Source organism: Ovis canadensis, chromosome 21 (genome assembly GCF_042477335.2).
Source record: "Ovis canadensis isolate MfBH-ARS-UI-01 breed Bighorn chromosome 21, ARS-UI_OviCan_v2, whole genome shotgun sequence".
NCBI lineage: Eukaryota > Metazoa > Chordata > Mammalia > Artiodactyla > Bovidae > Ovis > Ovis canadensis.
Window position 1 is genome coordinate 51795751 of NC_091265.1, and position 17696 is coordinate 51813446.

At 52.3% G+C, this 17696-nt stretch overlaps 1 protein-coding gene across 10 annotated transcripts in view; it reads right to left on the minus strand.

Moving 5' to 3' along the window:
* Positions 1 to 17696, minus strand: part of NFRKB (nuclear factor related to kappaB binding protein) — a 34066-nt gene that overhangs the window by 6657 nt on the left and 9713 nt on the right. For 4 of the 10 annotated variants that reach the window (XM_069566451.1, XM_069566450.1, XM_069566453.1 and 1 more), the window contains 19 exons: positions 15868 to 15995; positions 15037 to 15211; positions 14407 to 14508; positions 13731 to 13804; positions 12862 to 12946; positions 12332 to 12512; positions 12010 to 12118; positions 11653 to 11779; positions 11335 to 11400; positions 8688 to 8767; positions 8511 to 8557; positions 7367 to 7427; positions 6799 to 6973; positions 5887 to 5993; positions 5040 to 5163; positions 4802 to 4881; positions 4491 to 4711; positions 4128 to 4395; positions 3328 to 3540 (listed from right to left, as the gene is read on the minus strand). In XM_069566451.1, coding sequence (XP_069422552.1) covers positions 3328 to 3540; positions 4128 to 4395; positions 4491 to 4711; positions 4802 to 4881; positions 5040 to 5163; positions 5887 to 5993; positions 6799 to 6973; positions 7367 to 7427; positions 8511 to 8557; positions 8688 to 8767; positions 11335 to 11400; positions 11653 to 11779; positions 12010 to 12118; positions 12332 to 12512; positions 12862 to 12946; positions 13731 to 13804; positions 14407 to 14508; positions 15037 to 15211; positions 15868 to 15995 — 2423 coding nt within the window. The remainder of the gene's footprint in view (positions 1 to 3327; positions 3541 to 4127; positions 4396 to 4490; positions 4712 to 4801; positions 4882 to 5039; positions 5164 to 5886; positions 5994 to 6798; positions 6974 to 7366; positions 7428 to 8510; positions 8558 to 8687; positions 8768 to 11334; positions 11401 to 11652; positions 11780 to 12009; positions 12119 to 12331; positions 12513 to 12861; positions 12947 to 13730; positions 13805 to 14406; positions 14509 to 15036; positions 15212 to 15867; positions 15996 to 17696) is intronic. The other 6 variants (XM_069566456.1, XM_069566457.1, XM_069566455.1 and 3 more) reach the window with 5 other exon arrangements.

The following is a 17696-nucleotide window of genomic DNA, read 5'->3' on the forward strand; positions in this document are numbered from 1 at the left end:
CCCTGTCCACTGAGTGCTCACTTCTCAGGCCTCATTTCACACCCTACACATGCCTAATGCTGGAGCTACATGGCTGCTACCCCCTCCCACGTGCCTTCCCTGCTTCTGCTCCTGGCTCCCAGTATCCACAGTGCGCAAGCAGGGGTTTCTTTTTAATTTATATATCTTTAATTGAAAGATAACTGCTTTATACTATTATGCTGGTTTGTAGCAAATACCAACATGAATCAGCCACAGTTACCTATGTTCTCCTCCACCTAAACACCCTTCCCAGCTCCCTCCCCAAGCAGGAATCTCTTTAAGCGTAAACTAGGTCAAGTCATCCCAGCCCACAGTCTTTCCAGGGTTCCCGTCACACCTAAATTAAAGGCAAAGTCTGACCTGACTTAACTGCTGGCAACCTCACCTTCTAACACCTTCACACATGCTCAGGAGCTTCCAGCTGCTTTCCTGTTGTTCCCTACACACTCCTGATGGAGGCCTCGTCACATGCCATTCCCACGCCTGGGAGGCTGGGCCCAGACAAGCACAGCACGGCGTGCTCTCCAGCTTGGCTTACCTTGCTCATGAGTCCCCTCCCCAGACAGGCCTTCTCTCATCAGCCACCACCTCTGCCTATCACCCTTGACCACCCGCCCCGCTCCCGCTGACCGACTGTGACGGCCTTATGGCACCCGACCCAGAAGTACGTGCCTGTCCCCCAGCGCTGTGACATGTGACACTACAAGTCTGTGTGATTCACCCCTTGACCCCACACCCTGCACAGTGCCCGGCACACAGGAGGCACTCAAGAAACCTTCATTTGATGAAGAAATAACTTTGCGTCATCATTAGTGGTTCTGTTTCTTCACAGTAAAATAGGAATAATCCAAGTGGCTGCCCCGCAGTGTCATGAGAACGACAGTACTCAGCATCTACAGCACATTCAGCAGCGCCCAGGCCCTGCTCTCAGCAGCTGGTGCGACTGTGCCCAACCAGTCCCTGCAGCTCAACGGTTATCTTCACATACACACCACCATGAAAGCTCAGACATGTCCCATTTCTACAAGTAAAAAGGGAAATGCCAATAACGCCTGTCCAGCTATTCTACAGGGTTTTCAGTTCAGTTCAGTCGCTCAGTCATGTCCGACCTTTGCGACCCCACGAATTGCAGCATGCCAGGCCTCCCTGTCCATCACCAACTCCCGGAGTTCACTCAAACTCATGTCCATTGAGTCGGTGATGCCATCCAGCCATCTCATCCTCTGTCGTCCCCTTCTCCTCCTGCCCTCAATCCCTCCCAGCATCAGAGTCTTTTCCAATGAGTCAACTCATTACATGAGATGGCAAAAGTATTGGAGTTTCAGCTTTAGCATCAGTCCTTCCAAAGAACACCCAGGACCGATCTCCTTTAGAATGGACTGGATGGATCTCCTTGGAGTCCAAGGGACTCTCAAGAGTCTTCTCCAACACCACAGTTAAAAAGCATCAATTCTTCGGCGCTCAGCCCTCTTCACAGTCCAGCTCTCACATCCATACATGACTACTGGAAAAACCATAGCCTTGACTAGATAGACCTTTGTTGGCAAAGTAATGTCTCTGCTTTTGAATATGCTATCTAGGCAGGTCATAACCTGCCTTCCAAGGAGTAAGCGTCTTTTAATTTCATGGCTGCAATCACCATCTGCCGTGATTTTGGAGCCCCAAAAGATAAAGTCTGACACTGTTTCCACTGTTTCCCCATCTATTTCCCATGAAGTAATGGGACCAGATGCCATGATCTTTGTTTTCTGAATGTTGAGCTTTAAGCCAACTGTTTCACTCTCCTCTTTCACTTTCATCAAGAGGCTTCTTAGTTCCTCTTCACTTTCTGCCATAAGGGTGGTGTCATCTGCCTATCTGAGGTGATTGGTATTTCTCCCAGCAATCTTGATTCCAGCTTGTGCTTCTTCCAGCCCAGCGTTTCTCATGATGTACTCTGTATATAAGTTAAATAATCAGGGTGACAATATACAGCCTTGACGTACTTCTTTTCCTATTTGGAACCAGTCTGTTGTTCCATGTCCAGTTCTAACTGTTGCTTCCTGACCTGCATACAGGTTTCTCAAGAGGCAGGTCAGGTGGTCCGGTATTCCCATCTCTTGAAGAATTTTCCACAGTTTATTGTGATCCACACAAAGGCTTTGGCATAGTCAATAGAGCAGAAATAGATGTTTTTCTGGAACTCTCTTGCTTTTTCCATGATCCAGCAGATGCTGGCAATTTGATCTCTGGTTCCTCTGCCTTTTCTAAAACCAGCCTGGACATCAGGGAGTTCACAGTTCACGTATTGCTGAAGCCTGACTTGGAGAATTTTGAGCATTACTTTACTAGTGTGTGAGATGAGTATAATTGTGCGGTAGTTTGAGCATTCTTTGGCATTGCCTTTCTTTGGGATTGGAATGAAAACTGCCCTTTTGCAGTCCTGTGGCCACTGCTGAGTTTTCCAAATTGCTGGCATATTGAATGCAGCACTTTCACAGCATCATCTTTCAGGATTTGAAATCTCTCAACTGAAATTCCATCATCCCCACTAGCTCTGTTCGTAGTGATGCTTTCTAAGGCCCATTTGACTTCACATTCCAGGATGTCTGGCTCTAGGTGAGTGATCACACCATCGTGATTATCCGGGTCATGAAGATCTTTTTTGTACAGATACTCTGTGTGTTCCTGCCACCTCTTCTTAATATCTTCTGCTTCTGTTCGGTCCACACCATTTCTGTCCTTCATTGAGCTCATCTTTGCATGAAATATTCTCTTAGTATCTCTAATTTTCTTGAAGAGATCTCGTCTTTCCCATTCTATTGTTTTCCTTATTTCTTTGCATTGATCGCTAAGGAACGCTTTCTTATCTCTCCTTGCTATTCTTTGGAACTCCTCATTCCGATGCTTATATCTTTCCTTTTCTCCTTTAATTTTCGCTTCTCTTCTTTTCACAGTAAGGCCTCCCCAGACAGCTGTTCTGCTTTTTTGCATTTCTTTTCCATGGGGATGGTCTTGATCCCTGCCTCCTGTACAATGTCAAGAACTTCCGTCCATAGTTCATCAGGCACTCTATCTATTTACAGGGTTTTAGGTTTAAGCAAATCCGTGAAAAGTTGACTCCAAATCCAAAGACTCAGCTACTAAATTCTGAATTACATGGAAAGAAACAAAAAACCCCTTTCCAGCATCTCCCAAGCTTGCACTGCCCTTACTAGAAACTCACACTTGAATAGAAATGAACTCAGAATCAGAGGTCACAACCACTAAGGTCTCCCTCTGATTCCGGGCAAAGGACTCAGACCCGCGCCGACAGCCTTCATGTACCTGCTTGATAATGTTCTGTCCCGCGACGTTCTGAAGAACAGCCGCTGTGGGGGTGCTGGGAGTGGAGCCCCCAGGAGAGCTGGTGGCGGGCTTGCTCGTGGGGTTGCCCGCCGCAGGGAGACTTGTCACCGTGAGCCCCGCCGACCCGGGTCCTGGCCGCTGCACAGTGGCCGTCGCTGTCTGCGCTTTGACCGGAACGGCGGCCATGACTGTCTAGTTCCGGGCAGTGGGCCGAGAGTTTAATTAGACAGGAAGCCGCAGACCGGCACCCAGAGAGGCCTCCAGCTGTCACCACCCTCTAAGCTCACAGTACCGAGCGCTCACTACCCCCTGAAAAGGACAGTGTGGAGCTCTGACATGCTGGTAAAGCAGCTGAACTTTCAGAAACACTTTCCTATCTAACATCTCACTTTAACCATGCAAGGAGAGGGAAAACACCATACCCCTTTACAGCACAGGGGCCCGAGGCAGGAGACCCTCGTCTACAGCCCCACGGTCAGTGGCCTAGAGAAGATCAGAGTCACGATAGAAGAGCCTGACACCAGCACTCACAGGCCTCACTCACATCCCACCTCCATCCACCAGGGTCCTGATGTCACAGCCTGGGGTACATCACTAAACTTCCCATAGTTCTGACTCCCGACGTGCAAACACAACTCCTAACTCAGTCACTGGGCCCTGAGCATTAACTGAGCTGTTGTGACAAATGCCAGCAGCAGCAGCAGTGACCCAGGTCCTGGGTCCCGACCCGGACTGCCCGCCAGGTTCATGAGCCCACGTGAGCAGCCCGTCCCTCTTACCTGTGGCCCGCCTTTGGCCTGCGCACCAGTGGCTGGCATGCGGATCTGTGTTCCTGTTGGCATCGGTGGAAGTGCCGGGGCCGGCCCTGCTGGCTGTGTCACGGCGGGAAGGCTGGGCGGGGCCACCACCCGCACCTGGGGGAGCCCAGCCGAGCCCGAGTGGCTCACAACACGGGCAGCAGCCTGAGAACTCGGCGGGGTCTGGCTGGATGCTGGGGACAGCATGGTTCCCAGCTGCGGCATGGTTGGTGAGGATACGAGAAGAACCCTGCGAGCAGCACCCGGGGAAAGAAGACGCCAACTCAGGACAGCACGCCAAAGGAGCCTGCAGGGAGAAGGCCCGACAGGACGCGGGATGCTCACCCTGACGCAGACTTGGCCGGTTCCGAGACTGTCGCGGGGCCACTCTTGTTCACTGGCGGCAGTGGCGGCGGGGAGATCGGCGTGGCAGGCAGAGCAGGCGTGGTGGGCGTCACGGGCGTGACCGGGGTGGGGGGCATGCTGGAGTCGCTGAGGCTCAGCTGGCTCTGCTCAGACGGGCCGCCGCTCAGGACCTTCACCGGACCCTCCTTGCTGCTGGCCTTCTGCACGCGCAGGGGAGGGAACGCACACAGCGTGAGCCAGGCGGCAGGGATGGCTCAGCCCCTCTGCTGCCATCCCACGAGGTCACTCACCACCTTGGACGGGGGCTTAGGCTTCTGCTGGAGGGCTTTTCTGGCTTTGGCCGCAGCTGCTTGGGCTTGGTGGATCCGCTCTGTGGGCAAGAGTGGGCAGCTGAGCTCAGGAAGGAGGGTGGTCTCGCTGAGAGCCAGGGCTCTGTCCCCCTGCACAGTGGCGTCCTGAGCGGATGCCAAGGAGCAGGGTGGGGCCGGGACAGAGCGTCAGGGCGCCCTGGGCTAGCGGGGCACACACCAAACTCCTCCTCGCTGCGGTCCCGATGCAAGTAGATCCACAGCTTACGCCCGATGTCATACTTCACGCACGGGTCCTTCTCATAATGCAGCCGGTCCAGGGCGCCGCTCACCACAGTGTTCACCTGGCACCCGGGACAAGGGGAGGAAAACCACTGGCTCAGATGCCAGAGGAAACCCAGGGGTGCAGGGCACGGCCCCCACACAGAGCCTACTCCCACTGGCTCACCTGTCACTCCGCAAAACAAGAAACTATGAGACCTCGGGGATGGAGTTGCCCTGAAGATGGTGAGTTGAGGACCCTCAGCAGACGGTGAAGGAAAGCCTTGCCGTCAGTAAGGTCACAGGGCAGCTCTGCTCACCCTTCCCAGACAGACTCCTTTCTTTTGGGTTTTTTTTTTTGGCCTTACCGCTAGGCTTGTGGGATCTTAGTTTCCCAACCAGAGACTGAACCCAGGCTCTTGGCCCTGAAAGCTCAGAATCCTAACCACTGGACCGCCAGGAAATTCCTCATCAGTTTTATTAAATTTGTTATTCCAGTCTGTATTCCCTCATGTGGGCTTCCCAGGTGATTCCAGTGGTAAAGAACCTACCTGCCAATGCAGGAGACATAAGACAGGTTCAGGTTCAAACCCTGAGTTGGGAAGATCCCCTGGAGGAGGGCATGGCAACCCACTCCAGTATTCTGGCCTGGAGAATCCCCATGGACAGAGGAGCCTGGCAGGGTATAGTCCATGGGGTCACAAAGAGTCAGACACGACTGAAGTGTCTTAACACACACATTCTGTATTCCCTTGTAAGCAACCTTAAACCCCTCAACAAAACACGAGCAGCCCTTCCCCTCACACCTGCGTGCTGGTGACATCGGGCGCCAGGAACTGGGAGTCCTTGAGCAGCTCACAGATCTCCGCCCGCGTGCCCTCCCCGTTGGGCAGTCGTGCTGCCGCGTCACGAACTAACACCAGAAACAGCAAAGTGCACAGGTTAGCAGGGTTCCTAGGGGAGCCGCCCCTCAGCTGCTGACCCAGCAGCGGAGGGACACGGCCCTCTGGGGGTGGCTTCCTCCACACCCCTCATACTTTCAGCCCCGGCCGAAGGCCCTCAACTTGAGAGTTCAAGGGGTCCAGGAGATAATTACAACTTAAACTGAAACTTAGCATTTCCTTCCACTGTAAGCCAAGGCTAGCACAATCTTTGCTGACATATGTTGCCAACCACATGCTGGCAGTGCTGTGATGTTTTAACAGAAGTCAGATGATTTCTTACCACAGCACAGCTGCTGAGACAACTCAAAGTATCATTTCTACTCTTCACTATGTGGGAATCAGAGGAGTCACAACACCTGTGGCGACGTCACGCCATTTATCATAATAAAGACCCATTTCTGCACCATAAACCTGCTTGAATATTTTTGCAATATGACTGGTTTCTTTCATAACTATGTATTTTATTTTAGGCATTTAAAAACCTAATTCTGAGAAAGGGGTCCAGTGGTTACCAGACTGCCAACAATCCATGGAACAAAAAAAGTGAAAAATCTCACCTTTAAAAGAATCCCTGTCTGGAGGAAACAAATTCTGGCACCTAAGCTAACTGAACAATTCCTAAAGGAACGTAAACTTGAGCACACAATCCAGAAAGACAAGGATTCCCTGAGACTCTCTGGGCAGGAGCCCGCCCTCCGGGTCCCCACTGCAAGCTTCCTGGAGCTCCACTGACCCTCCCGCCTTTGCTGGGAGTGGGGGGCGGGAGTGGCGCACCCAGGGACAGGATGGTGACGTAGGCGGGCCGGTCAGAGCGCAGCAGGGAGTGCTCCCGCGCCTTGTTGAGCGAGGTCTCCTTGTCGAACACACCCTTCACAGGCCCCACCACGGACTCGAAGCCGTGCAGGCGGAAGGTGAAGGCCCTGTGGGGCTGGCTGTACCGGTGGCGCTCCTGCGGAGAGAAGGGCCAAAGCGCCTGAGTCGGCCAAAGGGCTCTCTCCAGCCGCCCCAAGCAGTGAGGGGTCAGCCTGCAGAGACTGGAGCAAGGAGGAATCAGGCTATTCCACTAGGACCACCGCGCCGACCACAGTGGGGAAAGGACGACCCCCAAAGGCCAGTCGCTAGCAAAGGCATCAGGAAGTCAATCTGTTTTGTTATCTCCAAAAAAAAAACCCATCAAAAGGTTTCCCATTCCCTTCCTCACACCATCTCTGCTCCGGAAAAGCAATCCCAAAGAACAGTGAGGTTAAGAGTGTGACCTGCTTCCAAGAATTTTGGGCTCAAAGCATCTCTCCACCTGGTCTCACAGACATAAGAGATTTACACTGGGTTCGTTTTTCCTCACCTGCTCCTGAAAAACTCGCTTCTCCTCCCCCGTGCTGGGCCGCACCACGTAGTCAGTCCTTCTGGAACACAAAGACCTATGGGTCCATTGCCCTCCACCAGTGCCCAGAACCACCAGGCCCATCACCCCTTCTCCAACGTCCAGAACCACCAGGGTCCACTGCCCTTTTTCCAGTGTCTAGAACCACAAGGGTCCATTGCCCCTTCTTCAGCGCCCAGAACCACCAGGCCCATTGCCCCTATTCCAGTGTCCAGAACCACCAGGGTCCATCACCCAAACCACTGTCCAGAACCACCAGTGTTCATCGCCCCTTCTCCAGCACCCAGAACCACCAGGGTGCATCACCCCTTCTCCAGCACCCAGAACCACCAGGTCCATCACTCCTTCTCCAGCACCCAGAACCACCAGGGTCCATCACCCCTTCTTCAGCACCCAAAACCACCAGCGTCCATTGCCCCTTCTCCAGCATACAGAATCACCAGCATCCATCGCCCCTTCTCCAGCACCCAGAACCACCAGCATCCATCGCCCCTTCTCCCGCGTCGAGAACCACCAGGCCCAGCGCCCTTTTTCCAGTGTCCAGAACCACCAGGGTCCATCGCCCCTTCTCCAGCACCCAGAACCACCAGGGTCCATCGCCCCTTCTCCAGCACCCAGAACCACCAGGGTCCATCGCCCCTTCTCCAGCACCCAGAACCACCAGGTCCATCACTCCTTCTCCAGCACCCAGAACCACCAGGGTCCATCACCCCATCTTCAGCACCCAGAACCACCAGCGTCCATCGCCCCTTTTCCAGTACCGCAGAACTACCAGGTCTATCACCCCTTCTCCAGCGTACAGAACTACTGGGTCCATCACCCCTTCTCCAGCACCCAGAACCACCATTCTCCAAGGGAACTGAAGGGAGACTGGGGAAAAGCACACATCTACAGGTGGATCCTGCCACTCAGACTCCTGGGGCGACACTCCTACTCTGGGAGCGTGCTGTCCCCCAAGGAGGCTGAGGCAGGCAAGCACCCACGGACCCCATCTCTCTCAAGCTCTCTGGCTCTAATGTACAAGGACGTGTCAGCACCACCAGGGCGGGACTGAGACAAGGGTTTCCTGGGGCACCACCCTCAGTCAGGGTACTGCTATACTCACACCCGAGGAACAGGCGTTGTGGCATCTGAGCTGTCCTCAGTTTCTTGCTGGAGAAAGGAAAACAGTGACAGGTCAATGGACTCCAGAATTCTGTTTAACTCAAGAGTTCTGGAAGCCCAAGACAAGAGAGCTGGTGGTTCTCAACAACATACCGTACAGAAGGTTCTCACAGCATACCTTACAGAAGGCCTGGTCTTTGGTTTCCAGCCACAGCTGGAAGAGTGCAGCTAATTCCTTTTCATTATCTTGGGACTGGCCTATTAGAACAAAAAGGCAAAAATAACAACAGTGTGCTCTAAAGGCACAAGGTAAGGACCCCATTTCCTCCTCCTCGCTGTACCTATGCCCAAGGAAGAACCTGTCAGGACTGTGGCAACGGTCCTGTGTACAGAACAGCCCTCAGGCCTGGACTTCCACACGCAGGATGAAACTGGACTGCTGTCTGACAACACTCACAGGAAGTTAACTTGAAACTGACTTGAAGGGATTAAAAACCTGACAGGATTAACTTCAAGTGTCTGATGGACAATCCCCACAAGCTGTCTAGCCAGCACCTCAACTCCTCCTGATCTTGGTGGCCTCCCTCTACCCCAGCCAATCACTCCCACAATCACAACTAGATCTTGTCATTCTCCAAAACAGGAATCTTCAAGATGCCTAATCCAGTTTCTCAACCCTGGTAATGTGGGATTACCTGGATTACCTGGAAACTTTTGAAAATGCTGAGGCTCAGGCTCCCCAAAACCAACTAATCAGAACAGGTGTGGGGAAGGCCCAGGCATCAGAATTTTTTAAAGTTTTCCAGGACATTCCTGGCAGGCCAGTGCTTAAGACTCCGTGATTCCAATGCATGAGGTGCTGGTCTGAACCCTGGTCAGGGAATGAAGATCCCATATGCTATGCAACACGGCCAACAAAAATTTTTTTTAAAATAAATAACGGCAACAACCAAAAACACTTGGAAAGCACGGTCCAGATCCACTGCCTCCCTAACTGGAGGGGAGCTGCAGGACAGGGCCCTGCCAGCCAGGACGCGCAGCTCTCCACGGTGCACGCAGAGGCCAGCTTTGCGGCTGTCTGCCTACGTCATGTCTCTGGCTGCCCTGCACAGGGCAGGGCTGAGCAGCTGCAGCGGAAGCATCTGACCCACAAGCCCAAGACACTTACTCCCTGGTTGGGTCAGGCCTGCCGCCCCCAGCCCCACGCAACACTTACTCCCTGGTTGGGTCAGGCCTGCCGCCCCCAGCCCCACGCCAGGTGGACCCATGGCCTCAGCGCACCTCTGGCCACAGCCTGCATCACTTTTACAAGAGCATCACCATTTCTTCCATGTCCACAGACCCCCGTCTTGACGTTCCTGAGCTGCAGGAACCATGGAGGCTAATGAACACTCCCCATCTCCTGACTGAGACCTCATGGCTTCCTCCCAACTCTGTGGTCATTGCCTCCAGTTTTCCCTCTGCCTCTCCCACCTTGGAGTCTCTCAAGGTTTCATCCCAGGCCCTCTGGCCTCCTCACTGGGCCCATGCCTCTGGCTTCTCTTACCGCACACATGCCCACAGCTCTCCACCCTGACTCTCTGGTCTGGACTCTAAACCCACCATCCACTCAACACCTCAAAGGAAGCTCAAGCTGCAGCGTGTCCATAACCACACGCATGCTCCTTACCCTTACCAAGCCTGACATCCTCCCCAGTTGCCCATGGCGGACCCTATTCACCAGTTACAAGTCCAGCACCAGTGACACTTGACACCCTCTTCCGTCACTCACCACACAGTCCATAACCACCTCTCTAGCTTTTACCTAAAACTCTCAAGTGCGTCCATTCTCCCCACCCTAGTCCAGATTATCATTCTCTCTTTGCAGGCTGGTGTGTTCCTGAAAGGAAGCTTCCCCACCCCACTCCCTCCATGGGAGCCTCCCCGTCCCACTGCTGGGCTGGTCCCTAGCCATCGTGAAGAACTCTGCTCAAATGACCTTCCCCAAGACAGCTGTCTGCATGCACACCACACCAATGCCTCATTACAAATATCCACCCCTACCAGCACTTTCCCTCACAGAATGTGCACGTTTGCTATTTGAGTACTTGTTCCCCAAACAAGTCTTAAGCTCCACAAGAGGGGAACACACTGATTACATCACAAACCATTATACCCTCAACGCCTACCACTGCCTGACACCTAGAAAGTGAATCACTGTTGTAAGAAGGAATGAACCTACTGCTTCACAACCTTCTCTCCATGTTTCTCTTCACAGACCACTAGACAGAGTGGAGAGAGGTTTGAGTATTTCCACAGGAAATCAACATGAATCTTCCTCTCATCACCAAGTTATTTCAAGTACATGTTACTACAACTTATACAGTAAGTGAGACTTTACAAATTTATAACAAAGGAAGTCTTTCCTGTAGAAACAGCTTACTTAGGGCTGCCTGACACATTATCCTCAACAACAAAGCCCATTTTAGGAAAGAAAAACAATCATATTACTGTAAGTTACACTAAGGGCACAGATATGAATGATACAAACACAGGTGCTAATGTAAGTCCCCTCCCCCCACCCGCCCAGATTTCGATTCAGCAGCCCCGGGGTGCACCGGGACAGAGGGCAATTTCAGCTTAGCCAAAACCCAATGGGGTTCATGAACTTAGACCATAAGAGTTCCTAAGGGCCTGCAAGGATCCTCTTACTGAGTAAAACAAGGCCTAACACGGCCCTTCTCAACATTCTCGTGGCCTGCGCTACCCGGAAGGCACCAGAAACTTAGGAGAGAAAACGAGAGAAAGAGCACCTCTGTGACAGGTCAGTGGCATGCAGTACTCACCAAGCAGTTTCCACTGCTGGGTTTTCTCCTTGAATTCAACAAATGGAGAGAAGCTGGACGGCATAGCTGCAAGAAATGGATGCCCATAAGCAAGCCACACCGGCCAGAGAGTGCTGAACCCAGAACCACTGACTCCCCTGGGCTGGGAGCTCACTTCTGTATGTCAACAGCATATCAGGGCAGCACAGCCCATTGCCGCATGGCGCCAGGCAGTCATGATGGATGTAAGCAGTGAGACTGCATTCTAATAGAATCGGACAAAGGCAGGGGTGGGTAGGAGGGAGGAAGATACTGACCCTATGGAAAAAAGCACCTTACCACGGCTTTCTCCAGCAAGATACTGCAGGGCTGGTAATACCAATTCTGCCCAGTTGGGGGCCGCAGAGAACCAGCTATTGAGGGAGCTGGCTGGAGAGGACTGCCAGTCTAAAACCCGCTCTTCTAGCTGAGGGAGAAAGTAAAGGCAGGACCTGGTTAGATTTCCATTCTGTTTCAACATACCGGCAATTCTATGATTGTGCCGCAACGAGCCGGCGGGGTCTGTCCCGTGAGCCCAATTCACAAAGCAAATTGGCTGCAGATCTCTGGGGAGAGCCCAGAGTTCTCAAGCCACAGTCTGCTGAAGATTTCTACCACCTGAAACCGCAGCGCCCTTGGCTTTTCCTAAACTCTTACCAAAGGAAGACTAGCCTGTCCCTCCAGCAGCAGGATCTCCAGCAGAAGAGAGAAGAAGCTGGAAGATATTTCATTGATTCCAAGGCAAGGCTTGAGGTCTTCAAGAGGCCTAGTAAGGGAAGAAAAAGATAAAGACCATCAAAAAAAACCCAAAAAACCCACAACTCTGAGTTGCTGTAGGCCCTCCAAGCCTCTTAGCAGTCACAGAACAGTTCAGTGAAGGACCACACCATGCACTTTCCCCAGGACCCTGGGACTCAGGGTTCAGAGGAGGCACCAGCACAGGGGTGGCCCTGAGCCATGAACCCCTCTGCTCACTTACTCTTCCTTGATGGCAGGTATGGCCAGTGGGGATGGAGCCTGCGAGAGGGGTGGGAGCCCTTCAGGACCGCTCAGGGGTTCAGCCAGGTCCTCTACCTCTGATTTGATCAATTTTATTTTCTTCTTCCTCCTTTCCTCTTTTTCTTTAACCTTTTTTTTAAGGACAGCCAAGTCATATAGGGCTGGGGGGAAAAAATAACATAAGTCATAAAACTGCAACTTCTACATCAGGAAATGAGGGAGCTTATTTGCTTATTATTTTCCCAAGGCCCACTAGCAAATCAAAGAAAAGCCTCAGTAATAAGACACAGTTTTGTTTTTAAAACCAAACTCAATGAGTGCCTTAAAAAGCCAATGATCTGCTGATCTGATTTAATAACCATTCTCCACCTACAAACCCATAAGAGGCGATAATGAAACAAAGATTATCAGCAAGGAAGAAGCTGTGGCTATACTTCCTTCTGCGCTATGCAGAGGCCTGTGTAAGAAGACACCAGTCGGATGACGCCCACCTCTGCAGGAAGTTCTTACCTGCTAGCGAGCCCTTTCTGCCGGCGTTCACTCGAGTCATGATGTCACTCAGAGTCAAGTCCCCCGTCAACAGGTCCGGATGATCCTAGACACGATATTCAGAGATGCGTTATCAAGGCCCCAGAGAGGAGCTACACACTGCTGGTGATTTTGCCCGTGTACCTAACAGACACAATTAGATGGTAGGTGTGCTTGAAGAAACTGTGTTGAGTTTAAAAAGCACACAGAGAAAAACTACTGCTCTAACAGGGCAGAGAAGGACCTTTCGTGCGTGGCGTTTACAGTTCATGAAGCTCTTGTGCATTCTTTACGTGTTCTTCCAATAGTATTCTTAAGTGGTGCTATGTTTTACAAGGACTGACAGTGTGGCTCAGAGGAATGAAGGGATTCAGCCACCACCGTGAGTGGAAGACAGAGGCAGAACCTGGATTTAGCTCCCATGGAGACTCTGCCCATCTCACCGCTCCGCCTTAGAAGGACTGCCTTTCCTTCCTCCACTACACTTTCTGGCTTGGCGTTACCGTGATCTGGTAGAGTGGAGGAACAGAAACACAAAATGTGGGAGGAGCTGAGGCTCTGCTGCTTGCTAGCCATCAGGCAGAAGACAAGCTCCCTGGCCTCTCTGAGACCTGCTAACTGGACATAATGATTCACGCAGCAGTACTGTCCTAAAGACTAGATGAGACATCACGGTGAGCATGTCTTACGAAGTCAAAGTGTCTGTCTTCTCCTCACATCTCCTCCATGCTGCTCCTGCCCTCCAACAAGTACAAGGAAAGGGGACTGAGGACGTAGTGACTCCCTGTATGGTCAGGACACCTGCTCGGAGATAAGACTGACAACCTGCCCACTACCCCCTCCAATCTTACTGGTTGGTATTTCCGCTTCTCGTGGTGCTTCTTTAACATTATCTTCAGGTCACTGTCCCCCAGCTCTATTTTATCTGAGAGAAAAGGAATTGAACCACATGGATAGTCCTTATTTCCACAGGGCTCAGACTCACATTTTCCTGGCCACTTCAGTATTCAAAAGTAAGACATCTCTGGGTTTCCCTTCTGACTCGTGTGCTACACGCACCAGTTTTAAGGCATGAACAGTCACTGACTCAGCTCTGCAGCTCTTCTGTAACCTGGCCAGTAACGATAACCTCCGTGCCCAGCTGCTCCTGAATTTCTTCACAGTCTCCTTTAATTCCTATCCAATTAAGAATATTCTCTAATTCCACGGACATGCCAAGAAACTGCTATGCCTGTGGTTACCTCTCTTGTTCCATTATTAAACTGTCCCTTAGTATTGTTATTTTAAGATTCTGCTTTCTTTAGGCCAAAATGCCAGCTGATCAACTCCTAAGGGAAATTTTCAAAGTAAAGGAAGGAATGCTAGCTGGCCTATTTGTAAAAAAAGTGGAGCCAAACAAAAACCTCTCCAAACCTCCTAGGTCTAAGGAACACTGCTCTTCTCCTGGCAGGAAGAAGCCAGTGCTGCTCCCCCCACCACAGCCCCCCTCAACACCCCTCCACGCCCTGGCACCAGACCAGAGCTCACCTGCGGTTTTCATGTCCGTGGTGGAGAGTGTGGGCACCACCCTCAGGGGCACAGCAGGGCTTGGGGAGCGTGCTGGGGAGCTTGGGAGCCACGAGCTGAGATCTTCAAAAGAAAAGTTTCCTTGTAAATCCAACATGATCTTGGACCCCAGCAGGGGAGACTGGCCAAGTGGTTGTTTGGGTTCAAGATGGCTAAGCCAACAATCGGGAAGCCAGGTTCTAGCACTCCCTCCGGACCCCTCCCAGTCAGACTGTAGCTCTGAGGTCATGTAAGCAGCTTGTCCAGGAGGAGAGACATCCACAGTGGTGGGTCACTGTGGAGGCCAGGTCACTACACCCCTCCTGGGGGGAAGCAGTCCTCTCGAGCAGCCGGCAGAACTAGAGACCCTGCGGTAGGTCCGCGGGCACGCGAGCGCCAAGAGCGCAGTGGTCTGCAGTCACAGCCACCCAGCGGGAGAACTCACGGGCCAAGAACCAGGGGCTCCAAGCTCCACCACCGGCCCAGACGGACCACAGGGCACAGGCATGGCTTCCTCATCGCAGGGCTGGGGGAACAGTGCCCACCAGCTCCAGGTGGATGAGCAGCAGTGGTGGAAACGGACGCCAGCCCCGGGGGCCCGAGGACACTCACCCTCCTCATCGGAGGACAGCGCCGTGTCCCCACACTCCTCCTTCACCTCCCGCAGGACCTTCAGGTAGCGCTGCTGGGTGCGCCACTCCCGCTCCTCAGGTGCGCGCGACGGCCAGGGCCGCTTCTGCCGCGACGGGAAGGCGGGGCCACTCCGCCGAGCCATCTCCAGCAGGTCCTGCAGAGAGGACAGACGGGACAGGGTCCTGGAAGCTTACCCTGGCCGGTCTCCCAAGTCCACACTTCCTTCTCTTCTTCAACGAGCTCAGTTCCCGCCCTCCGATCACAAAGATGCTTGTGGATGAATACGTTCAAATAAAAGGGACTTGTACTGATTACAGTGTAAAATCCCAAATCGGAGAGCTACTCAACCGAGAATGAGTACTTATACCAGAGTATTATACTTATACCTAAGTATTGCCACACCGAAACTTACAGGTCCTCTGAGGGCACGACTACCTAACCCTGAGGCCTCTCGCGGCTGGTCCAGACCTGGGGCCACTAAACCTGGCTCCCCTCAGGCAGCCAGACGTGAAACTGAGGACAACCTGGTTCTCTTGCACGACCCACCATGGAACTGAAAGCCACCTCTCTGGGTAAATAAAGAAGCTACGGCATTTCATCGATTCTAAGACGTATCCCTTTTTTCCTCTGTCCTAACGTCTCTGAAATTGGGACACGTCTGAAAAGGCACCTTAAAAAGGAAGGGTGCCCTTGGCCACGTTGGGGGTAGATGAGCAGTTTCCTTCCTTGCAGTCTTTCCTTGCTGCCCCATCTGCCCCTTCAGGTCACCAGGTGCGTGTCCGTGCCACTCCTGGGAGAGGGATTACTTACGCTGCGTGAGGCCAGGATCTGCTTCAGCAGCCGGTGGAAGTACTGCTGCTGGGAGCTGAGGTAGCGCTTGTACTGCGACCGGAAGCACAGCTGCCGGTACTTGACCACCTCGGGGTTGAAGTGTCCGTCTGCAGGAACAGGCACATCCACGTCAGCCACCATCCACGCGGAGAGGGGACAGCTCTGCACTGACCAGGGGACGGTGTTGGGGAGCCTGCGGACGGGGGTTGGGGGAGGCAGGCGGTGGGGAGACACAGGAAGCACACACGCCGTGACTCAACACCCTGAGGCTGTGCAGGAAGCAGCCTGGAACAACCGTCAAGAGCGAGAAGAGTCGCCCTAAAGGCGGCGACATAAAATGAGGCCTGATTAGAGCAACCGTGGGAAACGTCAACTAATGAACATGGGTCAGTTTCATGGGTGTGCATTGTATATATTGTTTCTCAACTCGTCTTATGTTTAAAAAATTTCAAGATTGGGATTGACATATAAATACTACTACGTGTTAGAACTGGACATGGAACAACACACTGGTTCCAAATAGGAAAAGGAGTGCGTCAAGGCTGTATATTGTCACCCTGCTTATTTAACTTATATGCAGAGTACATCATGAGAAACGCTGGACTGGAAGAAACACAAGTTGGAATCAAGATTGCCAGGAGAAATATCAATAACCTCAGATATGCAGATGACACCACCCTTATGGCAGAAAGTGAAGAGGAACTAAAAAGCCTCTTGATGAAAGTGAAAGAGGAGAGTGAAAAAGTTGGCTTAAAGCTCAACGTTCAGAAAACGAAGATCATGGCATCCGGTCCCATCACTTCATGGGAAATAGATGGGGAAACAGTGGAAACAGTGTCAGACTATTTTTGGGGGCTCCAAAATCACTGCAGATGGTGACTGCAGCCATGAAATTAAAAGACACTTACTCCTTGGAAGAAAAGTTATGACCAACCTAGCTAGTATATTCAAAAGCAGACACATTACTTTGCCGACTAAGGTCCATTTAGTCAAGGCTATGGTTTTTCCAGTAGTCATGTATGGATGTGAGAGTTGGACTGTGAAGAAGGCTGAGCACCGAAGAATTGATGCTTTTGAACTGTGATGTTGGAGAAGACTCTTGAGAGTCCCTTGGACTGCAAGGAGATCCAACCAGTCTATTCTGAAGATCAGCCCTGGGATTTCTTTGGAAGGAATGATGCTAAAGCTGAAACTCCAGTACTTTGGCCACCTCATGCGAGGAGTTGACTCACTGGAAAAGACTTTGATGCTGGGAGGGATTGGGGGTAGGAGGAGAAGGGGACGACAGAGGATGAGATGGCTGGATGGCATCACTGACTCGACGGACGTGAGTCTAAGTGAACTCCAGGAGTTGGTGATGGACAGGGAGGCCTGGCATGCTGCGATTCATGGGGTCGAAAGAGTCAGACACAACTGAGCGACTGAATGGAACTGAACGTGTAAGATAGATAATGAGAACCTTCTGTGTAGTTTGGGGAACTCTACGGATTTGAAGCCGGAGAATAACACAACCAAGAGCAAAAGAGAAAAACGGTCACCACTGCAGCGGTCCAGGTGAGGGCCGACAGTGGCCTGGTCCCACCTCATCTCCCCACACCCAGGGCAGAGCTGAGGCCCTAGGAGGCCTATAGACCCTGCTGTGTGGGCCCCATGCCTGGAGGCCTCTTCTTCCACCAGCCTCCCTTCTGCTCCCTCCACCCTGGCCCCACTGGCCTCCACGCTATTTCCCAAGCACACCGTACTTTACCGAGGCCTTTCTCCTTAGAGTGCCCTCCACCCACCCACAATGTTTCCTGTTAAGACCCAAG